Source organism: Scardinius erythrophthalmus, assembly GCF_964197995.2.
Source record: "Scardinius erythrophthalmus genome assembly, chromosome: 12".
Lineage (NCBI taxonomy): Eukaryota > Metazoa > Chordata > Actinopteri > Cypriniformes > Leuciscidae > Scardinius > Scardinius erythrophthalmus.
In genome coordinates this window covers 2,741,070-2,767,749 of record NC_138232.1, presented here as the reverse complement: position 1 = coordinate 2,767,749, position 26,680 = coordinate 2,741,070, and the positions used below count along the sequence as shown (strand labels likewise).

General features: G+C 35.7%; 1 protein-coding gene across 1 annotated transcript in view; it reads right to left on the bottom strand.

The window, feature by feature from the left end:
* Nucleotides 1–26,680, bottom strand: part of cdh22 (cadherin 22) — a gene marked incomplete at both ends in the record, with an annotated part of 104,857 nt that overhangs the window by 34,259 nt on the left and 43,918 nt on the right. Inside the window, 5 exons of the mRNA XM_081380629.1 lie at nt 2,606–2,727; nt 12,080–12,216; nt 17,321–17,577; nt 18,614–18,801; nt 23,816–23,983. Coding sequence (XP_081236755.1) covers nt 2,606–2,727; nt 12,080–12,216; nt 17,321–17,577; nt 18,614–18,801; nt 23,816–23,983 — 872 coding nt within the window. The remainder of the gene's footprint in view (nt 1–2,605; nt 2,728–12,079; nt 12,217–17,320; nt 17,578–18,613; nt 18,802–23,815; nt 23,984–26,680) is intronic.

Below are 26,680 nucleotides of genomic sequence, written 5' to 3'. Positions count from 1 at the left end.
AGCTGTCATTCATATTCACATGAATAAATGAAGCTTTATCTCTGGGGGTTTCTTCAGAACAAAAGGGTAGTTAATATAGTGATTCACTGGAGAATTTAATTAATCTCAGTTATGTACTTGCTGGAACAACTATGTTTCATCTGTGCATCACAAAGACTAACATGCTTGTAAGCAGCATATTTCCATTGCTCAACATTTGTATTCTACATTAAATATATATTTAATTTAAATAATTAAAATTGAGTTTCAATGCTTAAAATAATCACACACACACACACAAAAAAGTAAAATTGCACTTCAAAATTGAGCAAAAAGAAGCACTTCTGCACACCTGAGAATAAAATAAAATATATTTTAATAGTTAAACAACTTAAAAAAATAAAGGAACATTCATTCCTTTCTTTTTCCAAGGATGAAAACGGAAGACTACAAATGCCCTTCTTTCACACATCTGAAAAATGTAGTACAAAGGTAACTAGTTCTTTACAACAACACAAAATCTCTAAGAGTCCTTAATCCCACATAACTGTCCTCATTCGGCGGCTCTATTGTCGAGCGAAGCCCTCAAGCCACGCAGAAAGAAGGATTGCACACAATTTCCCATGACATCTCCAAAAGCAAACAACCTTTTGTTGTTCTGTACATTTCACGGATGCTCAAAAAGATGGGGTGGAAAATGTTCAACCGCATTGGATCAACAAATAAACAGAGCTTTCAAGACAAATAACAACTTAAAAAAACGATTCTGCACAGAGATGAGAATTGGAGAATTGGGGTCACGATTTAAAAAAAAAAAAAAATCCCCCAAAAACCCCAACCATGATATGAAGACCTCCGATGCAAGAGCCTCTAAAAGCCACCTCTGTCAAAAATGAGATAATAATATTGAGTGAATGCTCTCCACACATAGTATACGTTCATCAAATACTTTCACTTCAAACTCACTAAATCACAGCCTTAACCCGTTCAGAAATGCCGGTACTTGGGTAGAAACCTATTCATAGGAGCCTGATAAAAGTGTTATTATTAAACAAAAATTTTTGACGGATTTAGAGGCTTTTGCATCTGAAGTCTTCATATGTAGCTCAGATTGTGACTAATGCCATTGGAAATGTAATGTTAAACGTCTCTACATAACTTATAACTACATAACTAATAAAAAGAAGTGCCACAAACTACTGTCACATGCAGCACTTGCTCAATGTCAAGTACATGGATTACTCTGCTATTATTATGTTTAGTTGTAACTCATGGATAAAGACAAGCAAATGACTACTTTCATAGTTAATGGCAGTACAAAGAAAAAAAAAAAAAAAAATATATATATATATATATATATATATATATATATATATATATATATTATATGGCTTCTTCAGAGCTTCAAAGCAGCTTCACAGTGATAACAGGAAAATAACGGTAATGTTGGTAATGTTGTAAATTTGATCAATGAGGAAACAAAGTCAATTTCAGCAAACTAGGGATAAACGTTACTCTTTGAAAAGAGCAACATATAGTTTAGTGGATTTTATATATAAAGACTAGGAGTAATATTTGTCTTATTCTTTAGAAATTCATTTTCTTGTGCTCCACAAAAGACAACATGAACAAACAGCATGAAGGTAAATAAAACGATGACAGAAATTTCTTTCTTTTCGGCTGAACGTGTTCTTTTATTCCACGTGTAAACAAAAGCAACAAGTCGAGACTAAGCGCTGCATGTGAGTTTGCTGCACCGCTGACTGGACACTGCACACTTTCTTCGCAACTAGTTTATAAATTGCCTTTGGGACGAAATGTCAGACGGATCATTCTTTCCAATTGAAAAAGGTCCACAGTAGGAGCAAAGCAATAATGAAACTATTTTGACAAAAACAGGAAAGCGATTGGCTCCGTACTAAATCTGACACGCCGTGATTGTTCTGCCACGACTCCAATGTTTCTGTCCGGGTTGGGAGGTCTTGTGAGGTCAGTGGAGGTCATGCAGTGTCTTTAAGATGCTTCACTTTTTAGGACACGGCCAAATAGGAAGGAGAGATTGGTGAGTTGAGCCAAACTACATTAGCCCAGCGAGATCAGACGAGATATTGAGCTTTGGAAAAACAAATCTTGTTAGGCGTTGTAAACTGCCGTCAAACTGAATCAGGGAGGCCATGCTGAGAGCGGCATTCCCACAATGCAATTAGACTCTCGCCACTTCATCACGCCGCACACCTGATGTTCCCCAAGCGCTCTGCGACTGATATATATGTATTAACGCTGAGCCCAGCTGTCTGAGAGGAGCCGACTGATGTCAGATTACATATGCTTTTCATGGAAATGACAATTTTTCCCTTGCAGGTACCAATCGCAGCTGACAGCTTTATCAACACAAGAAGCCATTGGGAACAACTAAGTCAGTGTCTTGTGACCGGAGATATCATCCTGAGGAAATCGACAGCGCACATGCAATACTGATGATTTTTGTGCGGAACAACAGATCTCGTTTCCGCTGCCATTCAAACTCTGATGCGATCAAAGCGACGCGGGTCTGGCGAGCGTGATTTCTGATTAGATTGATGAGACTTCTCAATGTGCGAAACATAGAGACGTCACGTTATCTCACCTGGCCAGGCTTGGCGTCCTCGCAGATTGAAGCCTCGTAAGGAGTGGCGAGTTCGGGAGGGTTGTCGTTCACGTCCAGGATTCGGATGCTCACCGCCGACTGAGACGACATGGACTGGTTATCTGAGGGAGACAGAGATGAAACAATCATCATGATGGACGAGAAGTCATATGCGGCTCTAAAAAAAAAGACATTATTTTGGCTGGGTAAAAAGTGACAGTGATGAGCGCTGCGTTTTACCCAAAGTTGAACATTCTTCAACTCTCGGCGACCGGTAAAAAACGCAGAGCGTTCAGCGTGAAAATGACCCTCAGTGCCTCGTTACGCTCCTGGCGTTTAAAAAAAATGTGGTGTTCCCATTGAAAACAATTGGAAAAATACGTCAGCCGCATGAAAAAAAAAACGCTTTGGTGGACACAGGGCCTATAAGTCACTTTAGATAAAACCATCTGCCAAATGCACACATATATATTCTACATAAGTATTATAAACTGGTTTTAGACCAGTGTATTGTATAGAAGTATATTTTGCCAGATTTGTTTCATTTTCAAATATAAATCTGCAAGAGACAAAAAATCAGTATCTATGTTTCCATGAAGAACCCTGAACATCCTTGGAACCTTTCCATTGGACAAAAGGTTCTGTATAGTGATTTTTTTTTTTTATGTTCTTTGCATTAAGAAAAAAAAAAAAGTTGTCCTTTTAAGAACTTTTCACTGAAAGGTTATTTGGGGAACCCAGAATGGTTCTTTTATGGCATCGCTGTAGAATATGGTTTTCGCTGTGAAAACCCAACATTGTGAAAACTTTTATTTTTGTTCATTTCCCCCTTCTTCTTCATTTCCCCCTTCTTCTTCATTTCCCCCTTCTTTTTCTTTTCCCCCAGTAAAATATCTAAATAGCAAGATAAAGAGAACTCTAGGGTTCTTGACTCAATATGAAAGAACCTGCCAAACAGGTTCAATGTAAGAAGAAATGTTACATGATTACATAACACTTTCATGGTTAATGTGTTATTTTTCTAGTGATTAATTCACTGCTTAATTAATACAATTTAATTCAAATGAATTAAACGAAGTAAAAAACGAAGTAAAACAAAATGAATCAATTAAAAAAAAAAATGCGGCATCAGTTACAATGGAATCGCAATTACAGGTAACAATGTATCAGACATTTGAGACACGGTTGTCATGACAATGGCTGTAAACGATGGCCACATATGTGAGATCCAGAACAAAGCAAACCCACCACTGCTCTCAAATAACACACAGATTCTGTTATTGTGTCCCTGCAAATAACAAGTATAGCACTCGATTCCACTGAAACAGTATTTTGCATGCTTTTTTAAGGACAGTAAAACTGAAATCATCCTCTGCGAGTCATTGACCAGCACAACACACAGGGTGCACTTTATTTTTAATGGGGTGGTTGATTATGATTTCACTTTTCTAACTGTAGTTAGTGTGTAATGCTGCTGTTTGAGCAGAAACAACATCTGCAAAGTTACGACGCTCAAAGTTCAGAGCAAAGGGAGATATTTGCTTTTAAAGAAATCACTTTTTAAGGACTACAACAAACGGCTGGTAGAGACTACACCACATTCCTCCTGGGTTAGTGACATCACCAACCCTACAATTTACATAAACCCCGCCCCCGGAACACGATTTATAGATTATCAAGACAGAATATGTTAATCAATGACTAGAAGATAACTACACATAAGCAAGATCAATTCATCAACTAACCATTCACAAATGTCCTGTTGCATTCTACATGTTGTCACTTCTTCTTGAGTCTTTCCATCTTTCTGACTCCGGTTTGAACATAAAAGACTAAATGTTTTTGAAATTTTCAGTTGCTTGTGTGTGAGGTAAACAAAGCTGCTAGGGGCACAAGTTGTTGTAGCTCCGCCCTCTGTGCCAGGAGCAGCAGCTCATTTGCATTTAAAGGAACAGACACAAAAACAGTGCATTTTTACTCACCCTCAAAAAGTGACAATTTTAACATAAAATATCTGTGGGGTATTTTGAGCTAAAACTTCACATACACACTCTGGGGACATCAAAGAGTTATTTTACATCTTGTGAAAAGGGCATTATACCACCCCTTTAAGTCTGTAACACCGCCAAATATAAAACAGAAGCATTCAAGTATCACACTACTGTACTGCCATCACAGTTTTGTGTCTGAGGCACTTTTACAGTAATGATACTCTACCAGCTGTGAATTCATTAGCAATCTAATTCTTCTGCAACATTTTTGAGAAAATTTTCAATTAGGAAGTCAATTTCTAGGAGACGAACAACATCATACGCAGAACATTTTAATGATAAGAGCACACCGTTTTGGGGCTGGAATAATGATATAAACACAGATAAATGGATTCAATATTGGGCTGCAATATCATTTTGATCATGGCCTTATTAAGCTACAATAAAACGGAAATATTATTGGGAAATGTGTACATAATTAGTTCATGTAAGTAAAATTATCTAGTAATTAACAAAGCTCTCTGTGTTGGGTGCGACTGATCCTTAGCTAAATTCTGTGCTTCATTATTTCATTAGAAATGTTTTAATTTTCATAAGAGATGCCTCTCACCACCACAGCAGGCCAAGGAGAGGGCCAGTGCTTTCATTGTAATGAGACATAATTACCTTTTTTAATTAACACAGCTGTAATGCTTGTGTTTATTTGCAGGGATGTACAGTAGTCCACGCATGTTATGTTATTTAGCATATGTAAATTAGGTCTATGCTAATTTAAATATGCTGTTTCATTGCCTTGTTTTTCAAGCCTTGCTTATGCATTATAAAACACAAACACATTTGTAAAGCACATACATTTCTGGAAGTCAGCAAATTGACCCCAAAATCAAACAAAACAAAAGTTATTTTATAATAATGATATGATATATTATATATAATGCATTAAAAACAAACAACTGAACAAACAATAAAATAAATAAATGAACAAACAAACAAATAATTTGAAATCATGTAAATTGTAAAGTATTCATCATGGTGTAGTATACTATATTGCCTGATATTTTGATAATTTAAATAAAAAAAAGTAAAGTAAAAATAATACAGAAAAAACAAACAACTAACAAAAAATGAATGAATGAATGAATGAACGAACGAACGAACAAATGCACGAACGATCAAACGAACGAACGAATGAACGCATGACCAGATAAATACTTCAACTATGTAAACTGCAAAGAATTGATTCTGGTTGTATTTACTTTATTGCCTGATATTTTGCTGATTTAAATAAAAAGTCATTTTCAATTATTTCATTGTAAAACATTTTCACTTTTGATTCTTTGGTAGATTTGGACATGTTTTCAGGAGAGTCACCCAAATACACCAAGAAGACAATGGAAAAAGTGAGGAACAGATTTCAAGTTTTATTCCCCTAAAGCAGGCAATACTTTCTCTGATCTAAATATATCTACCGATGTGTCTGAGATATGAAGAGAAGGGATTGAGCAGATTACAAGATGCAGGTCTTCTTCTACAGTCCCTGCCCAGCAGATGTTGGACAGCCACATATCTTCATGACATATTACCAGTCAGGTACTATATTAGAAAACCGCCACTTCAATCCTGTTTGAAAGCATGTGGACGGAGCTCGGCGCGTGAGTTACACGGAAATGAAGTCTTGTGGGGTACGGCAGTACAGTAAATCCAACAGCACAGGAGGGGGATCATACATTTCTATCTCAACAATCTTCGTCTCAAACATGTAGACGGCACAGCAATACACACTGATCGTCAGTAACAGCGAATCATAAATGACAACATGATAGATTTTTAATATCAGATAAAGATGCACAATACAAAAACACTTATTTCTTTGTCAATGCACTTATAAGGAATTATAGTCTGCTCCGATCCAACTTCCACTCCAATATATACATTTAAATGTTCCTTCTCTTAAAAGAGCTTATTTATCATAGAGACAATTCCTTCCGATCTCAGTAATATGTGAATGACATGTTATCACCTATACTATAGCATGGGCAATCAAGAAAAATCATGAATACAGGGATTTAAAACAATCGTATCACCTTAACATTTGGACGTTCTTATTTGAAAGAATATCAAAGATGTGGGAACAGAAGGCTATCACTTTCATTGTTATCCTCAATTTATATTTAAGACAGAGCTTAATTTACATGATGAGCTGGAAGACGAATGTAATACAGTATAAAATGTTCGAGCAGAGATTATTCTGCATTCTGTTTGACTCCGCTGAATCCGAAAAGCTGTCTGTACTTTGTTCCTGCTTTGCTGTAATAAAATATATTTTTGAGATCTTCGACGCCCACATCATTTTTTCTTACACACTGGTTTGCCTAATGAGGCCCAGTCATGCTTTTTTCAAGGTTCATCTTTCTTCAGTGTGTAATGTTGCTGTTTGAGCATGAAAAAGCTCTGCAAAGTCCTTCCAGCGGGAGTTATTCTCTGTATCAGTGTTTCTGAACTCCCTGAAACGCCTCCATTGTAGTCTTGAGTCTTATTCCGGGAATGAACACGTCACAATATTCCTCATTTAAATAATTAATACGTAGAATGAAGGGGCGGGGCATTTCCCAAACACACTCGAAGCACTTGACCAATCACAACACACTGCTCCAGCCGACCAATCAGAGCACAGTGTGCTTTTCAGATAGAGGGGCAGGAAGTAAACAGGGGTGCGTTTCCCAAAAGCATCGTTAGCCAACTATGTTCGCAAGTTCCGTCGTTATCAGCATAGTTCAACGAGTCTGTGTTTCCCGAAACATCGCTCTACCGAACATTCGCAAACAGCATTGAAAAGTTGTGTAGTTGGAACGACAGCTCTCGACCTGCGGTTAGAACGACAGAGTTTCTAGTTTGCATGACATGTGCACTTAATATATCCTAATCTTGAGCCAAATAAGCAAGCTGACATTCAGTACAATCTGTATCTTTTATTTATAATACATAAATATGTCATTCACGTCTTTTAGTTTGTCTAGAGATTTAAAGCACCGTTTTTAAAGACTGCGCATGTGCGAACGTGCTCTACTATGTAGGAAAAGGCCTATGATTGAATCTGGACATAAAGCAAAATAACTGGGAAAAAAAACGTCCTCAAATGCCTGTAATTGTCTGTAATTTATTCATTAAAAGAAGTTATTACTCCACCACCTGCGTGACATCATTAACTAACGTGGTTGAATGACCACTTTGTGACAGTATGGTTTCGGGAAACAGTCGTGACTAGCTAGTTGATTTCTTCAACGATGCATCGCACTACGGTAGTTAAGCAGCGAGTTACATCGTTGTTCGGACAGACTGGAAGAGAGGAACTGCAACAATGGAGAATATGGGGGAAATAATGTGTGTGTTTTTTTAACAGAAAGTCAAGCCCAAAGACAAAATCAAGACTTGGGGCATAATAGATCCTCTTTAGCTTAATAGTGTGGAGGGTTATTGCACAATAAATATAATATATAACATACTAAACTGAATGAAAACAATGCATCCTCTTTGTCTTTTATAAGTTGAAATGAGAGCGAATGCATATTTATTTATTCTTTAATTACATGTTCAAACTGGCCCTGTGTGAATAGGATCCTACATCAGATTTTCTGCATATTGTAAGAACAACATATTTAAACAATGTCTAAACAATCTTTTTCATGATTCATATCCAGTTAAATGTTTGTCTCTTAAAAAAAAAAAAAGAACAGAAGAAAATCAAGAAAAAAGTTCACATTGCCGTTGGTGCATTTCTGACTCATATGAGCCCAGTGGGAGTCGACTCGCAGCAGGCTCAGCTTCCCTGCGTGCTAGTTGGCACTGAATGAGTATAACTGACACAGACTTCAGACCTATGGCCTAAATATGAAATTAAACTCGTCTTGTTTTATCAGCGCTCCCGGTTGCGCTAACCGTGCCTAATGAGCTTCAAATGTTGAGCAAATTGACAAAACAATATCTCTGTCCTCAACCCACGCCAGAAGACATGAGAAGCACACCCAAGAGCAACAGTTTGGCATGAAAGCAATAAGTGATTTTTTTTCTTAGTCCGGATAAGCTTGAGTAATATAAAATAGTATAAAGTAGGTTAAATTTAACTTTAATAGTACAAACCCTGCTTTATTTTCAGTGCGTCATGGCCACTCAGACAGTGGATGTCAGACACAATAAACATCTATGAGCTCGAGTCATCGCTGTAGATGAAATGTGTGAATCATGTTGTTGAACTTCATCTGACTCCTCAAGAATAAAACAATCCTCACCAGTACAGTCAGTTTACTTACAAGAATAGATAGACAGACAGACAGACAGACAGACAGACATAGATAGATGGATGGATGGATGGATGGATGGATGGATGGATGGATGGATGGATGGATGGATGGATGGATGGATGGATGGATGGATGGATGGATGGATGGATGGATGGATGGATGGATGGATGGATGGATGGATGGATGGATGGATGGATGGATGGATGGATGGATGGATGGATGGATGGATGGATGGATGGATGGATGGATGGATGGATGGATGGATGGATGGATAGATAGATAGATAGATAGATAGATAGATAGATAGATAGATAGATAGATAGATAGATAGATAGATAGATAGATAGATAGATAGATAGATAGAAAGAAAGAAAAAAAAGTTGATTCAACAATTTTGCCCTAAATAATATAATTGCAAGTAAACAAGATGCATCGTGTCTGATGATCAACCATAATTGTAAAAAACCCCAAACATTTTCTTAATATATTTTTTAATTAAAAAGATATCAAGATGTATCCTAACCCTTTTTTGTTGTTGTTGTCTTGTTTTAATAAAAAAAGATGATTAAATGATTAAAGTTTCATGCTTAACACAAGTTGCCAAGGGTGTGCGAAAAATAAACTTTTTATCCTCAATGTCTAATGCTGCTCACCAAATCCAACTTTATGTTATTTTAGTAGTTAATTATCGAGAGCATGAACACTTTAAATTCAAGAGACATTTAAAAATCCAAAATCATCAATTACTTTTGTACAATAAACTATACAGATGATTGATGCACAAAATCTGAAGCAAAGCCACGTGAGAAGCGGTGAACTCGACGCTGTGTGCTGTCGTGGACGCTGTACTTTGGCTTTCTCATTAAAAGTGAAGCCACAGAGTTTGGCTGTGATTACACAAGTGTCATTTTTTCGTCACAAATAAACCTCTCTGTATTGCTAATGGTCAAAAAGGGCCAATTTTAGAGCAGGGACATTGAAATGGTTACAAATCCAGGGAGAGTGCAGTGCAGTTTTTTTTCACTCTCCACACCAAATGTCCTTTCTGTCGAGATAAAGACACAACTGTGTTCATAGTATCTCTTTACCCTAAGGGTAAGACATAATGGTTTTTCCTCTATTTATCACCTGAAAAAGACGAAGAGAGTAAGCGAGGGAGAGAAACCCTGTCTGCAGTTTGATATCTTACACCCTATCAAACGCACAGAAATTATATGTCAGTCTTCTTCAGCTGATAGGATTCTGCAGCGAGCCATCGCTCTGCCAGACTTTCTGACAGTAAAACTCCAGCCTGGAAGCGTCGTGCCAAGACTTCAGAAAGAAAAGGACCTGATAACTCCCTCTGGACAGAAAAGAAAATTTCATCCCCTCAAGTCAACTTTTACAGCGCAAGTGCAGTGCACGTGTTCGGTTGGCGTGCGGACGCTTTTGCTACGCCTGCTTTACTAGGACTAAACCGACGCCCTTGAAAAGATTGAAATTGTATTTATTCCCAGTCAACTGAGGCATATTGAACAGCCATTTCTGCGCATGACAGAGCTGAAAGGTCTTCCCAGATTTTGTCTGAAATATCATATTTACTAATATCACCAGCAATGGCGCATGAAACGTTCTCCACACATCGATCTGCAAACGTAACTCTTCAATGAACACTCATTACGTTCTTGAGTGGAGTGTGAAATTTTAAAATACGAATGTACGGGGGAATTATAAAAAGCATTTCCAAACTGGCCACTCGATGCCTCATTGCCCACTGACTCTGATTCCATATATTTTGCAGTGAACAAGCACAGGCTGAAATTCGCTGTGAATTTTGATTAAGCCGTTGACTTCGATAATGATATTTTTTCTTTTTTCCTTCAGAAAATGACTTTATTTAGCAGCAAAACCCAGGTCAGTGTTTGTGTCTGGGATTGGGATTGAAGCACTTTCTGTCAACTTTACTGTGACGGATCTTGACTAAAGCCCAAGATGTGACACAACTGACGTGGAAACCATATGTCTTGATTCAAAACTTCAAAAATGAGATCTGAATGTTAAAAGAGGAAAGAGGGAAAGGGTCAAATCATCCCAGCTCAGCTAATACATCTAGATGAAAAAAGATGATGGACGTTTTCAACAAGATATTGGCCCCAAAACATATTTGGACACTTAAAAATGCATGAATACCATTGCATTATATCAAGTGTCTGTATTTGTGCTCAAAAGTGTATTTGTGCATTGTTATTTATAATACAATATATCATTGCATGTTATCTAATGCAATGACATTCAGACCATCAGACAATAAACCTTTGCGCAGTTTTTAAAGTTCATTTCTACATCAATCTATCATGCAAAAACAATCACTGGGGTTATGTTATTCCTTATGAACACAATAACCGCTTAGCTCCGTCCACCAATCTAGCCTCGTTATCTCGGCATTGTCTTTATAAGACACTGTTGCAGCATCCCAGAGTGCTTTGAAAATGTTATTTCTGAACGTTCAAAAAGCCCAGTTTGTTTTCAAATGTTTTGAAAACTATTTTTTTCTTTTCTTGGTTATGCGAACTTTAAAGGGATAGTTCACCCAAAATGAAAATTCTGTCATCATTTAATCATACAGTATACGGGGGGAAAAATACCATGGAAGTCAATGAGTGTCCCTCAACTGTTTGGTTACTCACATTCTTCAGAACTTCTTTTGTGTTCAGAAGAAGAATTAAAAACATACAGGAATGGAATTTTCATTTTTGGGTGAACTACTATCCCTTCAATATAAACATTCCATTTGATCATTCTTCAAACATTATTGGAATGTTACTTTTTGAATGTTTATCTTGAACATTCTGAAGCCAACAGTAACATTTAAAATGTTAGATGAATGTCTAACTAAAATGTTTCAGGACAAAAGCATTCTGTATAAATAATGCATTTGTGCAAACGTTTTCAGAACATTACCAGACCAGATAACTTTGAACAAGCATTCTATCAACGTTACTGGAAGAACGTTTGTTCATAATTTTGAGAGAACCTTGCCAGAACGTTCCCTGTCAGCATTAGTAGGGATCATATTTCAGCAAACGACATATTAAACTGAAAGCCATCCCTCTGTTTTGACTTTACTCCTCTGAATTAGATGCACAGAATTGAGGCCACTTCGTAGACGACTGAAAGCAGTTTGCGATTGATGAAGTGAAGTGTACCTGCTTGCACCGCTGTAACCGTGATGTTGTGCCAGCCGGCAGTCTCTCGGTCCAGGATCTTTCCCAGGGTGATGTCACCTGTTACAGGATCGATGTTAAAGATCTGCTCCTGGTCTGTGCTTTGGTCTATGGAGTACCTGGGCATAGAGGACAAATATGGGTTTAAAGAGACATTCACTCAAAACCTTTTTCTTTGCAATATTTTTTTCCATGAAAAACGGGACTGGGGCTGTCAAGCACTGAAAATGAACAGAGCAAACTTTAAGCTGAAAATCTGATGCAACAGAGAACTTTTTTGGCATACAGCTAAACATGCAACAAATTCAATACCATAGATGAAGAATAACAGGGAAGGAAGGAAATTGCACTCTACTGTCATGGCTTGTGAAAGCTTAATAGTGCAAAGGTCTATTTGGATACTTTGATGGTGCTTTTATGTCCCTGACAGCAACTGTCACCATCCACTTTTACGTCGTACATAATTACATACTACAATTAAAAGATGTTACAAAACGGGTTCTAAAACCATGTCACCCACACACACTTCTCTCCAAATGTTCAAATGCCATTTAACCAAATGTGTTATTATTCAGGTAGCTGCTGTAAAAATGTCAACAGTTTAACTGTAACTTGCAAGACGCTCTTCAAACTTTTGCTCTGTCATAATAGTTGTCGACCTGAAAGAGAATATTGATCAAAAGAGACTGCTAATGGTGCTAATGTTCACTTTAGAAACCCCTGTGACAACACACAGAATCAACTTGAGTTGGATTTGGAATTGAATTAATAATGTATTTTATATTCCAATTCAGTTTCTGAATTTGAAGTGAATTTGAACTGATATGGAACACAGGATGCATAATTGCAACTCTATGGAGGTAAATTAAAATGAACTGAAATTCAAATGAATTCATATGATTGCAAATTTTAGTTACATAAATAAAGTTCAGGAAAAAGAAAATTAGATTAGATTTTTTTCTTAAAAATATGTATATAAGTTGTAGTTTATTTAGTTTTAGTTATATTAGTACTTCAATAAAAAAAAATCCTTGGAAACTAACTGAAATATGTTTTATACATTTTTATATGTATATATTATTTCAAGTTTAAAAAAATGGTTTCAGCTGTAGTCAATAATAATAATCAATAATAAGACAGACAGACAGACAGACAGACAGACAGACAGACAGACAGACAGACAGACAGACAGACAGACAGACAGACAGACAGACAGACAGACAGACAGACAGACAGACAGACAGACAGACAGACAGATAGATAGATAGATAGATAGATAGATAGATAGATAGATAGATAGATAGATAGATAGATAGATAGATAGATAGATAGATAGATTTATGAGTGCACAAACCTAATTCAATATACAAAAAATTATTTGAGTTTGTATTCATCATAATTAAAACACTAATTGTAATTTCTAGTCATGAATTGTGAGGACAAACTAGAGTCAGTACTTCAATTGCCCTCTCCAAACAAATGATTAATATTTCATACAGTGCTTTGATAAACCATTCCATATTTTCATCCCATTCGGAATACAAACACCTCTGACGGAATGATGAGGTGACCAAACTCAATGAGGTTTTCGTAATTTTTCCCACTGACTCGCTGTACTCACTTCATTTTTTAAGACCCCTGGGGGTTTAATGTCAGCTTCTGCAGTTTTAGACTTTATATGGAATACAAATTTATACAAATGAATTCACTTCTTATTTTACCTTACGCTTATTACTCTGTGCCAATAGGTTAAGGCGGCTCTTTGGAAAAAGTTAAAGTGCCCAAAGGAGATTGCAGAAAATATCCCATTAAAGCTGAGGTGGAGAAGAGTCTGAATTTAGTCCGTGGAAAAGATTTTTCAACTACATTATTCTTATTGACTTTTAATTGTCATGGAAGCACAAGTGCAGAGCTAGTTGATTTAAAAAAGCCCTTGAGTTGTTCAACTTCTGCATGTATTAATGTACGACTGGATTTAATACATTCTTCATGTATAGATAAAGAACAACAAAAACGTACTGAAATATGGTAATGGTAAATATGGAAATGGTATTCTAGAATAGAAATAATAAGTCTGATTGCTTAGGAAACTAATTGGACATCTCCGTCCTTTTTTTTTAAAGAAAAATAAAACCTGCTCTACACTGCAAAAACTGATTTTCTTCCTCAGTATTTTGTCTTCTTTTCTAGTACACAAAATCAATCCCTAATCACATCCAATCAGAAGAGCATGTGGGCGGAGTCTTTCTGCAAGCGCACTGCACTCACAATCAAATCAATCCAAAATCACAGCCAATCAGAAGAGCGTGTGGGCGGAGTCTCTCTTCAAGCGCACTGCACTCGCAACCAAAACAATCCAAAATCACATCCAATCAGAAGAGCGTGTGGGCGGAGTCTCTCTGCAAGCGCACTGCACTCACAACAAAAACAATCCAAAATCACAGCCAATCAGAAGAGCGTGTGGGCGGAGTCTCTCTGCAAGCGCACTGCACTTGCAACCAAAACAATCCAAAATCCCATCCAATCAGAAGAGTGTGTGGGTGGAGTCTCTCTGCAAGCGCACTTCAGAAAGATCAACTTAATTCAAAGGGAAAATGGCTATAATTACTTTTTTTAGGCAAAAACTCCCTTCTATCTTGATTTAAGAATGTTTAGATATTTCTACTGGAAAACAAAACAAAAATGTTATTATTATTTTTTTTTTCAGTGAAGCACCAATGTCCCTCCTGGAGCTCATAAAAACCTACAGCCACAAGGAAAACAAACAAATATTTCCTGTCCAAATAGCTGGAGTGTGTTTTTCCAGCAGGTACAGTGCTCTCTGAGGGCTCGGTCCACCCCGTGTCCCGCTGGTATTGGGTGGTTCGGGCACAAGAGAGAGTGATGGGGCTCTGGGCAAAGCCCCTGTTTGCTAGCCGAGTCCAATGGAGATGATTAAAGTGGTACCGATGGGCATGGGCTCCATGCCATATGCAGATGTGTGCCAGCCAACCAGCCGAGTTGCTTGCCACGGCGCTGTGCTTTATAACACCTGGAGCTCTTTGAGCGCAGCCTCATGCATTTTTAATGGAGGTAATTTGCAAAGGCTATGTGTATGTGTGCCAGAGAGACTATACGGCCAGCCAAAGCCTTTTACTTCCCTTGTGCGTCACCTTTGAGCAGCAGCAATGAGTAAATCATATTTCTGTGCGCTGATGGCTCTGGAGAATAAAGAGCTCTATCAGGATGTCGAATTGCATGACAAAAATGCAGGGCGGGCATCTTTGGTAATGGCAATTCAGATGGCGTGCCTACTGACCACCCGCAGTGCGTTCATTGACCATCTGATGCATTTACAAAAATAGAAACAAACGCTAATTTGATTGACTGGTTTTACGTAAGTTCCTCAAGTAACGACATACAGGGTTCTTTATCAATCTACCCCGACGCAAATGATCATTGCCACAGATTAACAGGTTAGACGTTAGAGTCATCACATATTGAAAAGCAGGTTTTAATTTGTGCTAGAACACGACGGACCGAACACTACTGGAATTGGATCCGACATCTATTTCAGTGGATGCACCACGAAAATTATTGACCTGTAGATTATAAAATTATATGACCTGTACATTTAAAACAGGTAAGTTCTTTTTTATTTTTTATGTGATTAAAAATAGCTTCTGTTAATTGAAATAAAGCTAACATAAAATAAAATATTGAATATAAAATAAAATATTAAATTATATAATGTAGAAATTAGAAAAGTTTGCTTCGGAAAAAGCTAATAATAATAATAATAATATTTTTTTTAAAAAGGGGAAAGGCCAACTAAAACGAAAATGAAAACTGAGAATATAAAAATAAAAGCTAATTAAAAATATTAATAAATACTATAATAGTATGTAAATAATAGTAAATAATACTGATTAAAAAATCTATTAACAAAATAATTATAAAGTCTATGTTACATCTTATCAGATCAAATCACAGAAAATCTATGAACACTTTGCACAGTATTGAAAACTTATATATATATATATATATATATATATATATGATCATTTAAATAATTTGCTAAATCAATGTTATGTTAAGTCAATGTAACAACATTATAATGTACAATATGAAAGTAGATTTTGCATAATCAAATAAAAATGTATTTATATATTCAATACCGATCAATGCTTGTGTATCATCTGATATCTGATATGAAAACAATATATTATGCATCCCCATTTTCACAAAAAAATAAAAATAAAATTACATTCTAGATTTTATTGCAGTATAATCAGTAAAGTAACAATGGAGTGAAATTCCAGATAAACCTGCTCCTTAAAGGCATATAAAAACAAACTTTGGCCGATCACTTTACACACCAGTCACGCGGTCTTTTCCTGCATAAGTGTGTGTTTCTCGGCCATGATAAGCTGGAGTGTGGACCAGACTTTCTGCCTCGAGTCATAGGTCTGGAAACGCAAGACTACACAACAGCAGACAGAAAGTTTTTGCGATTGAGAAGACTTTTGACACGCTTTCCAAGGCCTTGAGGTAAAGAAGGTTTTCTGGACTGTGCATGTGTGTTTGTAAAGAAGGATGGCAGGTTGATAACTGTGTGTGCCAAGGTGCCAATAGTTTGATGGGAAAAGCCTCCGGCCAGCAAATTCCAAGAGCCACACTTTGTTACGCTTCCGTGACTCGGTATATCTCCAGTAATAGGCTCTTCAATGGAAGAAATTGATCCTTGTCTAAACTAAGAAGTGGACTGTGGCCAGGGTGTGAACACACACACACACACACACACACACACACACACACAAATAAACAAACTGTTTTGCCTTTTCACTTTATCTCATTGAGGCTCACAGTCACTGAACTTGTGCATTGTGATAAAATAGCTGATAAAGCATTGTGGCTGCCAAGCTTAATGATGTATTTAAATGAAAAAACCCTGTGAGATCTATAGCTGCAGAGTTGTGCAACAAAGTTTTGCCCATGCAACAATTTTTCTAAAAACGTCTGGGCAAATTACTACTAAATATTTAAGGGTGCAGTGTTTCTTAACGTGATTTATACATTTATAAACAACATTACAATCACAATCAGTCAACATAAAGCATCTGCAACCCATTTTAGCTCCTTAAAGTGACATATTTCCAAATGAAACCTTACTCTGAATGATCGAGGAACATCTCAGTCATGTGTAAATTCAGATGTACGGTTTATTTATGGGCCACACTGTACCTGACGGGGACTTTTTCCATATCCGGATCTTTTGCGATCACGGTTCCCACCCGCACACCCATCCGAGCATCTTCCTGAACCTCCATGATGGTGCCGGCCGGAGGGATGAAGATGGGAGGCTCATCCACATCCGTCACGCTGACCCTCACGATGGTTTGGTCCCGGAAAGACCCGAGATCCTTGAAACGAGGGTCCACGTGTTTGTTTACAGCCTCTACGACCACATTATGTGTGCGTTTGCTCTCAAAGTCTAGAGGCTGGAAAGAAAGAGGCAATTAGAAACTCCTCTGGAAAGGATCAATTACATGTTGTAACACTACATGCCTTCTGTCGTCCGATTAATAGACTTTTAAGCAAGTAAAAATATTTTTAGTATAATTGTACAAACGTCCACCTTCAGCTCGTGCTTCACAAGTCTTTTTGCAGTGAAATCTTTACTGATTTTTTTATAAAGTAAACGTAAGGATAACTTTTATGTTGTTAGTTATATTTCAAGATGAGCACTTACTTGACTGAAGCAACTTTGGTTTATTTGATTATCCATACATTTTTTTTTTTTTTTAATCATGAGTATCAAATATGATCATCAGGCTTCGGAGGAAGGTTTATTTGTTCATCTCTCAATCATCATTGTACTGCACTGCATTATGTTTTAAAAACTACAGAGCTTTGATCATAAACTAAGCATTTAAATATCATCTTACTAAGACATATTATTTGCAGATATAGAGTGACGACTAATGTTTCTTTGCATTTTATGTAAGTAGTTTGTTATAGTGCTATAAAAATCTAATTAATTTACAAGCTATCAGAATTTCATCTTACTTCTTGACCATATAAATATCAACATCTGCACCAAATTGAATAAAATTATATTAAGAACTCCATATTTTCACTATATCATATGAGCCATAAAAGCCTGATATATCAAATGTGAAACAAAACATAAAACACATGCACATTTTTTATTTATTTAAGATTTTGTCTAATGGTTAAACAGTTCAACTAAAAAAAACAAAAAACAAATTCAGACTATAATTATTTTTCTATGACAGGCTTTTTTAGAGTTATAGAAAAACAATTAATATTTTTCAATGTACAATTTGAAGTGCACCTTTGTGCATCTGTGCACATCTGTTGAATCACCGCTTGATGTTATAGAACAGTAGTTGCACTGAACATCAGAAAGCACACACACACACACACACACACACACACACACAATACGGGCACATGAAGGGCAGGACGACCTTCAGAGCGCGAAATGGCACGACTGAGAGTTCTTCCATCTACCTTTTTGATGGTGATGACGGCCTCTTGTGTGTCTCCATCGGTCGAGACCCTGAACAGCTCCCCCCCCTCCTCATCTTTGATCAGGTAACTCATATCCGTATTCTCACCCATGTCTGCATCTGTCGCGATCACCCGGCCAAGAGGCGTCCCAACGCCGGCACCCTCAGAGACCGAAAACTGATACATCTCTGTGAGGGAGAGACACAGCACAACTTTCATTTATGTTACATTCATGGTGAGAATGCATGCATATTAGGACTGGAAAATACAAAAAAAAAAAAAAAAAAAAACGTTTTGATAATATTTATATAATAAAATATAATAATACATATACTTTCTAAGTATGCATGTATTTGATCTAAATGAATTAAAAACTGGATTTTCTTCAGTCACAGTACAAATCTAGTGTACCATTTTTCACTAAATGAACAGAAAAAATATATATATATTAATAATTTTCATTTATATGCACTAATATAGCAGTAGCAAAATTCCTTTTATGCTCACCATGGCTGCACTTATTTAATAAAAAGACTCCAGTCTTCAGTGTCACATGATCCTTCAGAAATCATTATAATATGATGATTTGATGCTCAAGAAACCAATGTTGAAAACAGTTGTGCTGCTTCATATTTTTGTGGAAACTGTGATATTTTTGTTTCAGGATTCTTTGATGAATAAAAAGTTCAAAAGAACAGCATTTATTTGAAATAGACTCTTTTGTCACAAAGAAAGAAAGAAAGTCTGCATATGTTATCATTAAGAATCAATTACTCTGGAGAACATGAATGTGCTGTTCACACCCTGAAGCCGACTGTTGCGCTGTATTTACTTTGAAGCAGTTTCAAGAACACAACACAATGACGAACCTCATTTTAATAAGCATCTTGGCCCTACATAATGTCCATATGTAATATGTTTGAGTGCAGTATGTGTCATAGCGGAGTATAAAGATCTCAGTTTGGCCCACAACGCAAAAAGCAGCTTAATGAATTAGATGCTACAGCAAAACTGGCATAAATGAGGCTTTTGTGGAGAATGAGAGAGGAGAGTCATCGAGATATGGAGAAAAACAGACATCAGGGCATGTGAGACAGAATTACAGCGAGTCTCTTTGCTGTAATAAAGCTAATGCTGCTTTTCCTCTGGAGGAAATGGAAAGCGAGAGCGGAAGAACAGCAGAAAAGGGAAATAATACCTGAATGTGTTTCATTGCTCTTTATACGGTGTGGCTGCAAACACACACACACGCACGCACGCACGCACGCACACCACACACACACACACACACACACACACAGTCTTGCTTTCAGACATGAAATGTATTAAAGCGTTGCCCACATGGTCAACTCTGATGTGAGCAATGAGACAAAGTGCTTTTTATTTGTCTGAGCCACACCACATACACTATGGGTCCTATCTTGCACCCAGCGCAATTGACTTTGTACACCGACGCATGTATCATTCCTATTTTGCACCCGACGCACAGTGGACTTTTCCCTCCACAGACGCACGTCGGTAAATTAGGGAATGAACTTGCGCTCCCAGGGGGCGGTTCAGTGAAAAGAGGAGGCGTGTTCTGGCGCAAACTTTCCCTGGTGCTATTTTGCAGTTTCAGAAAACAATTCCGCCACTGACCAGAAGAAACCTAAAGTCAGTGGCGCGTTGCACATGTTATTCAGTTGCTATTTTAAGGGCGCATGCTTGGCCATAATGTAGCGTGTGCACAACGCGCATACACTTTGCTTCTCTCATCTACACAGACGCAGCAGTTCACATTTTTGCAAACCATACATAATTACACGGAAAAATATTCCACACGAGGGAAATCATTGTGGTGTCCATGAAGATGTGAAAAAATAGGCATAAATCTAGCTTACACATTTACCCAAATTATTATACGCCTGTTTAACCGAAGCTAATTTGTGTGTGTTTCTCCCATCCCCAATGTCACTTCTCTGTGTTTTACGGCCCTGACGAGAACGTCGGTCTCCTCGGCTGTGAACCGCTCCTGGCAAATCCGCCTTTATAATAGCAATCCGCCATGGAACAAGCGCGCCTGCTCTTAAAGGGAATGTGAGATGTCGCTCTGATTGGTTTATTTCACGTTATGCCCAAACCACACCTATGAGTAATGAAGCGACTTCAGACCAACCCATTTTAGATTTACGTCGAGATCCGCCCACAAAGTTACTTGCGTTTCGCGTTTGATACCGCGTTTGATACTTGCATTTCAGATCGTTAAAATAGGGCCCTATAAGTCAAGCACATTGACTAGAACATATATCTGTCAATTGTATATATACCTTTTGAGAATGTACTGTAACATCATATGATTCTTTTTTTTTTTTTTATAATTCAAGAAAATCAGGCATTATGATCCAACACTGGGAGCACAAAATTCTACATAGGTTTAGTATAATAAGATTTAGTCTACCAAACAAACACAAGCAAATTTTTTTTTAATGAAATTAATACTTTTCTTCATGCAATAAATTTATTAAAAGTGACTCTAAAGACATGTATTATGTTAGAAAGTATTTCCTTCAAACTTTCTATTCATCAAAGAATCAAAGATGTAATAAGAAAAATAATAAGAAATGCAGCAAATCATCATATTAGAAAGATTTCTGAAGGATCATGTGACACTGAAGACTGGAGTAATGATACTGAAAATTCAGCTTTGATCACAGGATATAAATTACACTTTACAATATATTCACATAGAACACAGCTATATTGAATGGTAATAATATTTCATAATATTACTGTTTTTACTGTATTTTTTGTTCAAATAAATGCAGCCTTGGTGAGCAGAAGAGACTTCTTTAAAAAAATAAATAAAAATCTTACCGGCCCCAAACTTTTGAACTGTAGTGTATATTCAGTTATATCATGTAACAAATATATTAAAAATATATAATAGCCTAGAAAGTACAGCCTCACACAGATAAGATCTACCTAAATCAACAAGCTATATTTCTAATCAGAAAATCCCTGCCAAAAAAAATTTCTTTCGCCAAGTGGAATTTTTTCGGGCTCCAAGGCTGCCAGATTTGGACTGGGGCTTGAATGGTAATGACCGAACACATACGCCTGACAGGCTCTGACCGACAGGACGTTTGATAGACCTTCAGAACTGACAGCAGAGCTTTAGCGGCGTTCACACTGACAGCCATTTACAGCAACAAAGAAGCCATTCGTTTTCAATCAGAGTCGGTCATTTGAAGGAATACAGCAACCTCGAAACTTCTGTTATCAATTACTCATCCTCACCAAGATGATATTGGAGGCTCTTTGCAATACTGGGACTGTCAAGCTGACAAAACAGCACCATGGAAGTGACAAAATAGCATTTATATGCTATAGTTCAAGTCTTCTGAAGTCATACACTTTCTTTGTGTGTTATGTATGCTTTGTAGTAGCTAGTCATGGTACATTCAGGTCTGATTTGTGAACAAATCGTTCATTTGAGTTGAATATTTTCCATTATATCAATATATCCAGTTCACATAACTAGCTTAAATGATTTGTTCATGATTCAGACTGATCCAGTTCTTCACTGACTCATTGAATCAGCTCATTAGAGAGAACGATTATCAATCAATAATGACTTCAATTTGGGTCTGTCATAACGCTCCCAGTGTCATTCATTGTTATTGCACAAAAAAAAAAAAAAAAAAAAAAAAAAAAAAACCTGACTATAGCACATTCAAAATATCTTGTTTTTTGTTGCCTGAAGAAAGAAAGTCATACGTCATGAGGGAGAGCGAATAATGGCAGAACTCAGTCTAGGGTGAACAAATCCTTTTAAACAACTTATACCATGGTCTGTCTGAATACTTGATTCTGATTGGCTGGAAGGTGCAATAAAACCGTTTAATGCACAAGTAGTTTCGGTCAGTTTAATCACTGTTCTATATTAACGCACTGTTAACAAGAATTTCCTAAAGGTTGCCTCTGCATTGCTGTATATTTTTCTCCACATAATGTGTGCAACAGTTTTATGGATAAACTGCCACTCATGCGAAGTCTGATTGATTATTCATAATCATAACTTTTATATGGTAGTACTTTACAATAAGGTTTTACTTGTTAACATTAGTTAACTACATAATTTAACATGAACTACAATAAACAATACTCGCACATCATTTAATAATAATCATTTTATATAGCACCTTTAAAAGTTGCATATTCAAAGCGATTTACAGGAACAAGAAACCACAGCAAGAAGAAACAAACAACACAAAATATGATAGATAGATAGATAGATAGATAGATAGATAGATAGATAGATAGATAGATAGATAGATAGATAGATAGATAGATAGATAGATAGATAGATAGATAGATAGATAGATAGATAGATAGATAGATAGATAGATAGATGGATGGATGGATGGATGGATGGATGGATGGATGGATGGATGGATGGATGGATGGATGGATGGATGGATGGATGGATGGATGGATGGATGGATGGATGGATGGATGGATGGATGGATGGATGGATGGATGGATGGATGGATGGATGGATGGATGGATGGATGGATGGATGGATGGATGGATGGATGGATGGATGGATGGATGGATGGATGCATGGATGGATGGATGGATGGATGGATGGATGGATGGATGGATAGACAGAAAGATTGTGAACTAACATGAACAATTACATTTTTTTTTACAATTTTTTATTTTTTACAAAGCTTAATAAAAGCTTTAAAAAATACATTGCTCATTGTTAGTTTATGTTAGCCAATGCATTAACTAATGTTATCAATTGAGACCTTATTGTGAAGTTTTACACATTTTTTAACTTTATGGCCTGGTTTCACAGACGGGTCTTAGATTAAACCAGGACTAGACCCTAGTTCAATTAGGACATTTAAGTAGCTTTTATAAATGTGCCATAGAAAAAAAAAACATTACTGGTGTGCATCTGGAGACAAAACAATGGCACTGACATATTTTAAGATATCAGTGGAAGTTGCATTAAGTTAATTAAGTTAAGTTAGTCTGGGACTAGACTAGAAACAAGGAGTATATCTTTTTTGTAGGCCTGGAAATCACAATTCCAAGGCCATTTTCCTCAGAGCCATCATAAAATGTGATGGAGGACAGTGCTGAGAGACATAAACTCGACTCTAAGGACAGGGCTGACGGCGTGCGGCTGACTAACATCACACACACACTCACTTTGAGGGAAGCGTGGAGGGTTGTCATTAACATCCGTGATCACTATGGTCACAGTGGTAGAACCAGAGAGACCACCCATTTGGCCCGCCATATCCGTTGCCTTGACAACCAGCTCATAACGGTCCTGCGTCTCGCGATCGAGATCCGCCACGGCAGTCCGGATCACTCCTGAAGCCAGAGGAAAGAAGTAAAGAGAGAGAGAGAGAGAGAGAGAGAGAGAGAGAGAGAGAGAGAGGCTGAGTAAATGGGTGTTGAAAAGGTCACACGAGCAACGTTACGTGCTTAAAGCCACTAGTTCCTCTTCTTTTGCTTTCAGCATTATCTTCAGTTTAAATAAAATGTTCTTTAAACTGAAGATTCAGTTGTTTGGTGATTTTAAATATCGACAGCGTTTCTCAGAAATCACTTACAACACAAAATCTTGACATTGTTTAATAAACAAGTGCATCAAAGTGCAACTTTATCCGCAAATCTTCATAAACCACCTGCATTTTTAACTAAAACTGTTGAAATTGAAATAAAGCTGAAATAAAATAAAATATAAATGTATTGGCAACTAACTTCAGTAAAATAAGTACTACAATAACCTAAACATAAACACAAATAAACAAATAAAGCTACACTAAAAAAAAAGTCTTTTTTCAAGATTTATGCATTTCATTTAATAGTAAATTTCCATCAAACTGAATTTAATAATCCTTACATATATTTATGTGATTCGTATTCATAAAACAATAAAAATAAATATTTAAATTTAAGTTTAAGATTATACAAAATGTTTTATTAAGCTCTATTTTTTTTTCAATTGTTCAATGATTATTCAATTCAATTTGATGCAATTTTACTATTAATTGAAATGTGTAAATCTTGAGTGTAAACAGAAATATTTACAAAAATATTCAAATTTGGTAAAATTACTGAAGCTGAAATTCAAATTAAAATGAAAACTGAAGATTTAAAATACTAATAAATGCTATAATAGAAGGCTATATAAATAACACTAAAATAAGGCAAATTAGAAAAGTTGCAATAACAACTAACTCAAATTATATAATCTTAAACTGAAGTACTAAAATTACTCAACCTGTAATAAAAATAAAGCTAAATAGAGATATTTAAAAATAATAATAATAATAATAATTAAGCTAAAATTAAAAAGAAAACTGAAAATATAAAAAGCCAATACAAATAAATGATAGCAAATAATACTAAAATATTTTTAGCTATATGAGATAGGAATCTGTCTGACAATATGAAGTGTTCACACAGATTAGAATTATAATTATTATTATTTTTATTATTATTATTTTTTATTTTTTTTATAATAGGCTAACCAACCAACATAAAAAATAAATAAATAAAAAAACATTACGTAATGTTCGTCGGACTGCATTTCTAACCGGTGGTTCTGAGTAGAAATAATTATAGATTAGTGCAGATAGAACAAGCTACTCTTAGATTAATCATCACAAAGCTTTGATGGGGATTTCAGCGGGTCTTTAATGTAGATGTAAGATCCTGGCTGATGAAATCTTTCACTCATCTTTACTGTAAACCGTATCCTGCGGTTTGAGTGACAGTGATTTTTAGTGGCTTGTCATATTTCGTGTCAAATTCTCTGCATCCAGTGGAGCTCCTGTGACATCAGGACAGAAGAGAGAGCGAGGAAAGGTTATACGCAACAGGTCGTGCTTATCTTTTGCCACCATTCTTGGGGGGAAAAAAGGCGAGTTTTGATTTTTCTTCGATGTGAAACGGACCAACGCAGCAGGAGTGTCAGGCTGGCGTGTGTCCTTTACCATTCTCATAATTTCCATGCCTGAGTCGAACCAATGCCATGGCAACAAAGGATAATTGCAGTCCTTCAGAGTAACACAGTGACATTGTCTTTATTTCACTCCCAAAATATCTTGATTCCAGGACCAGTGTTCCTACGGCAGGAGAAAAGTGCTTTACAGACTTTGAATGACATATGGCTTTTAAAACATCCTGGTTTTGGATGTCCTATAATATAATATAATATAATAAAATATAATATAATATAATATAATATAATATAATATAATATAATATAATATAATATAATATAATATAATATAATATAATATAATATAATATAATATAATATAATATAATATAATATAATATAATATAATATAATATAATATAATATAATATAATAATATAATATACTAAAAAATAATATAATATAATATAATATAATATAATATAATATAATATAATATAATATAATATAATATAATATAATATAATATAATATAATATAATATAATATAATATAATATAATATAATATAATATAATATAATTAATATAATATAATATAATATAATATAATCTTCATATTATATTATTGTATATTATGCATTAGAAAAACAATGCAGGACCAATATCTCAAAAGTAAAAACAGGAATAGTTTTAACATTTTTTTTTAAAGTGCATAACAAACATACATTTTAATTAATTTCATATTATATTATTAAATATTATGCATTAAAAAACAATGCAAAAAATAGGATCAATATCTCAAATATAAAAAACGGAATATATATATATATATAATTATACAAAAGTTCATAACGAAAATACAAAAACATAAACTAACATTTTAATATAATGTAATATAATATAATTTAATATATATTTTTATATTTTAGTTTATTTTTAATTGAATATATATAAATATGATGATATATGATGTGATGAAAATAATCTCACAAAAAAATAATCTGCAAAAAAAAACACAAAAAATGTAAAAAAAAATAAAAAAAAAAATCCTTTTTACCTTTTGAGATATTGGTCCTAAAAAATACATACATATATAAATAAATGTATATACATACAT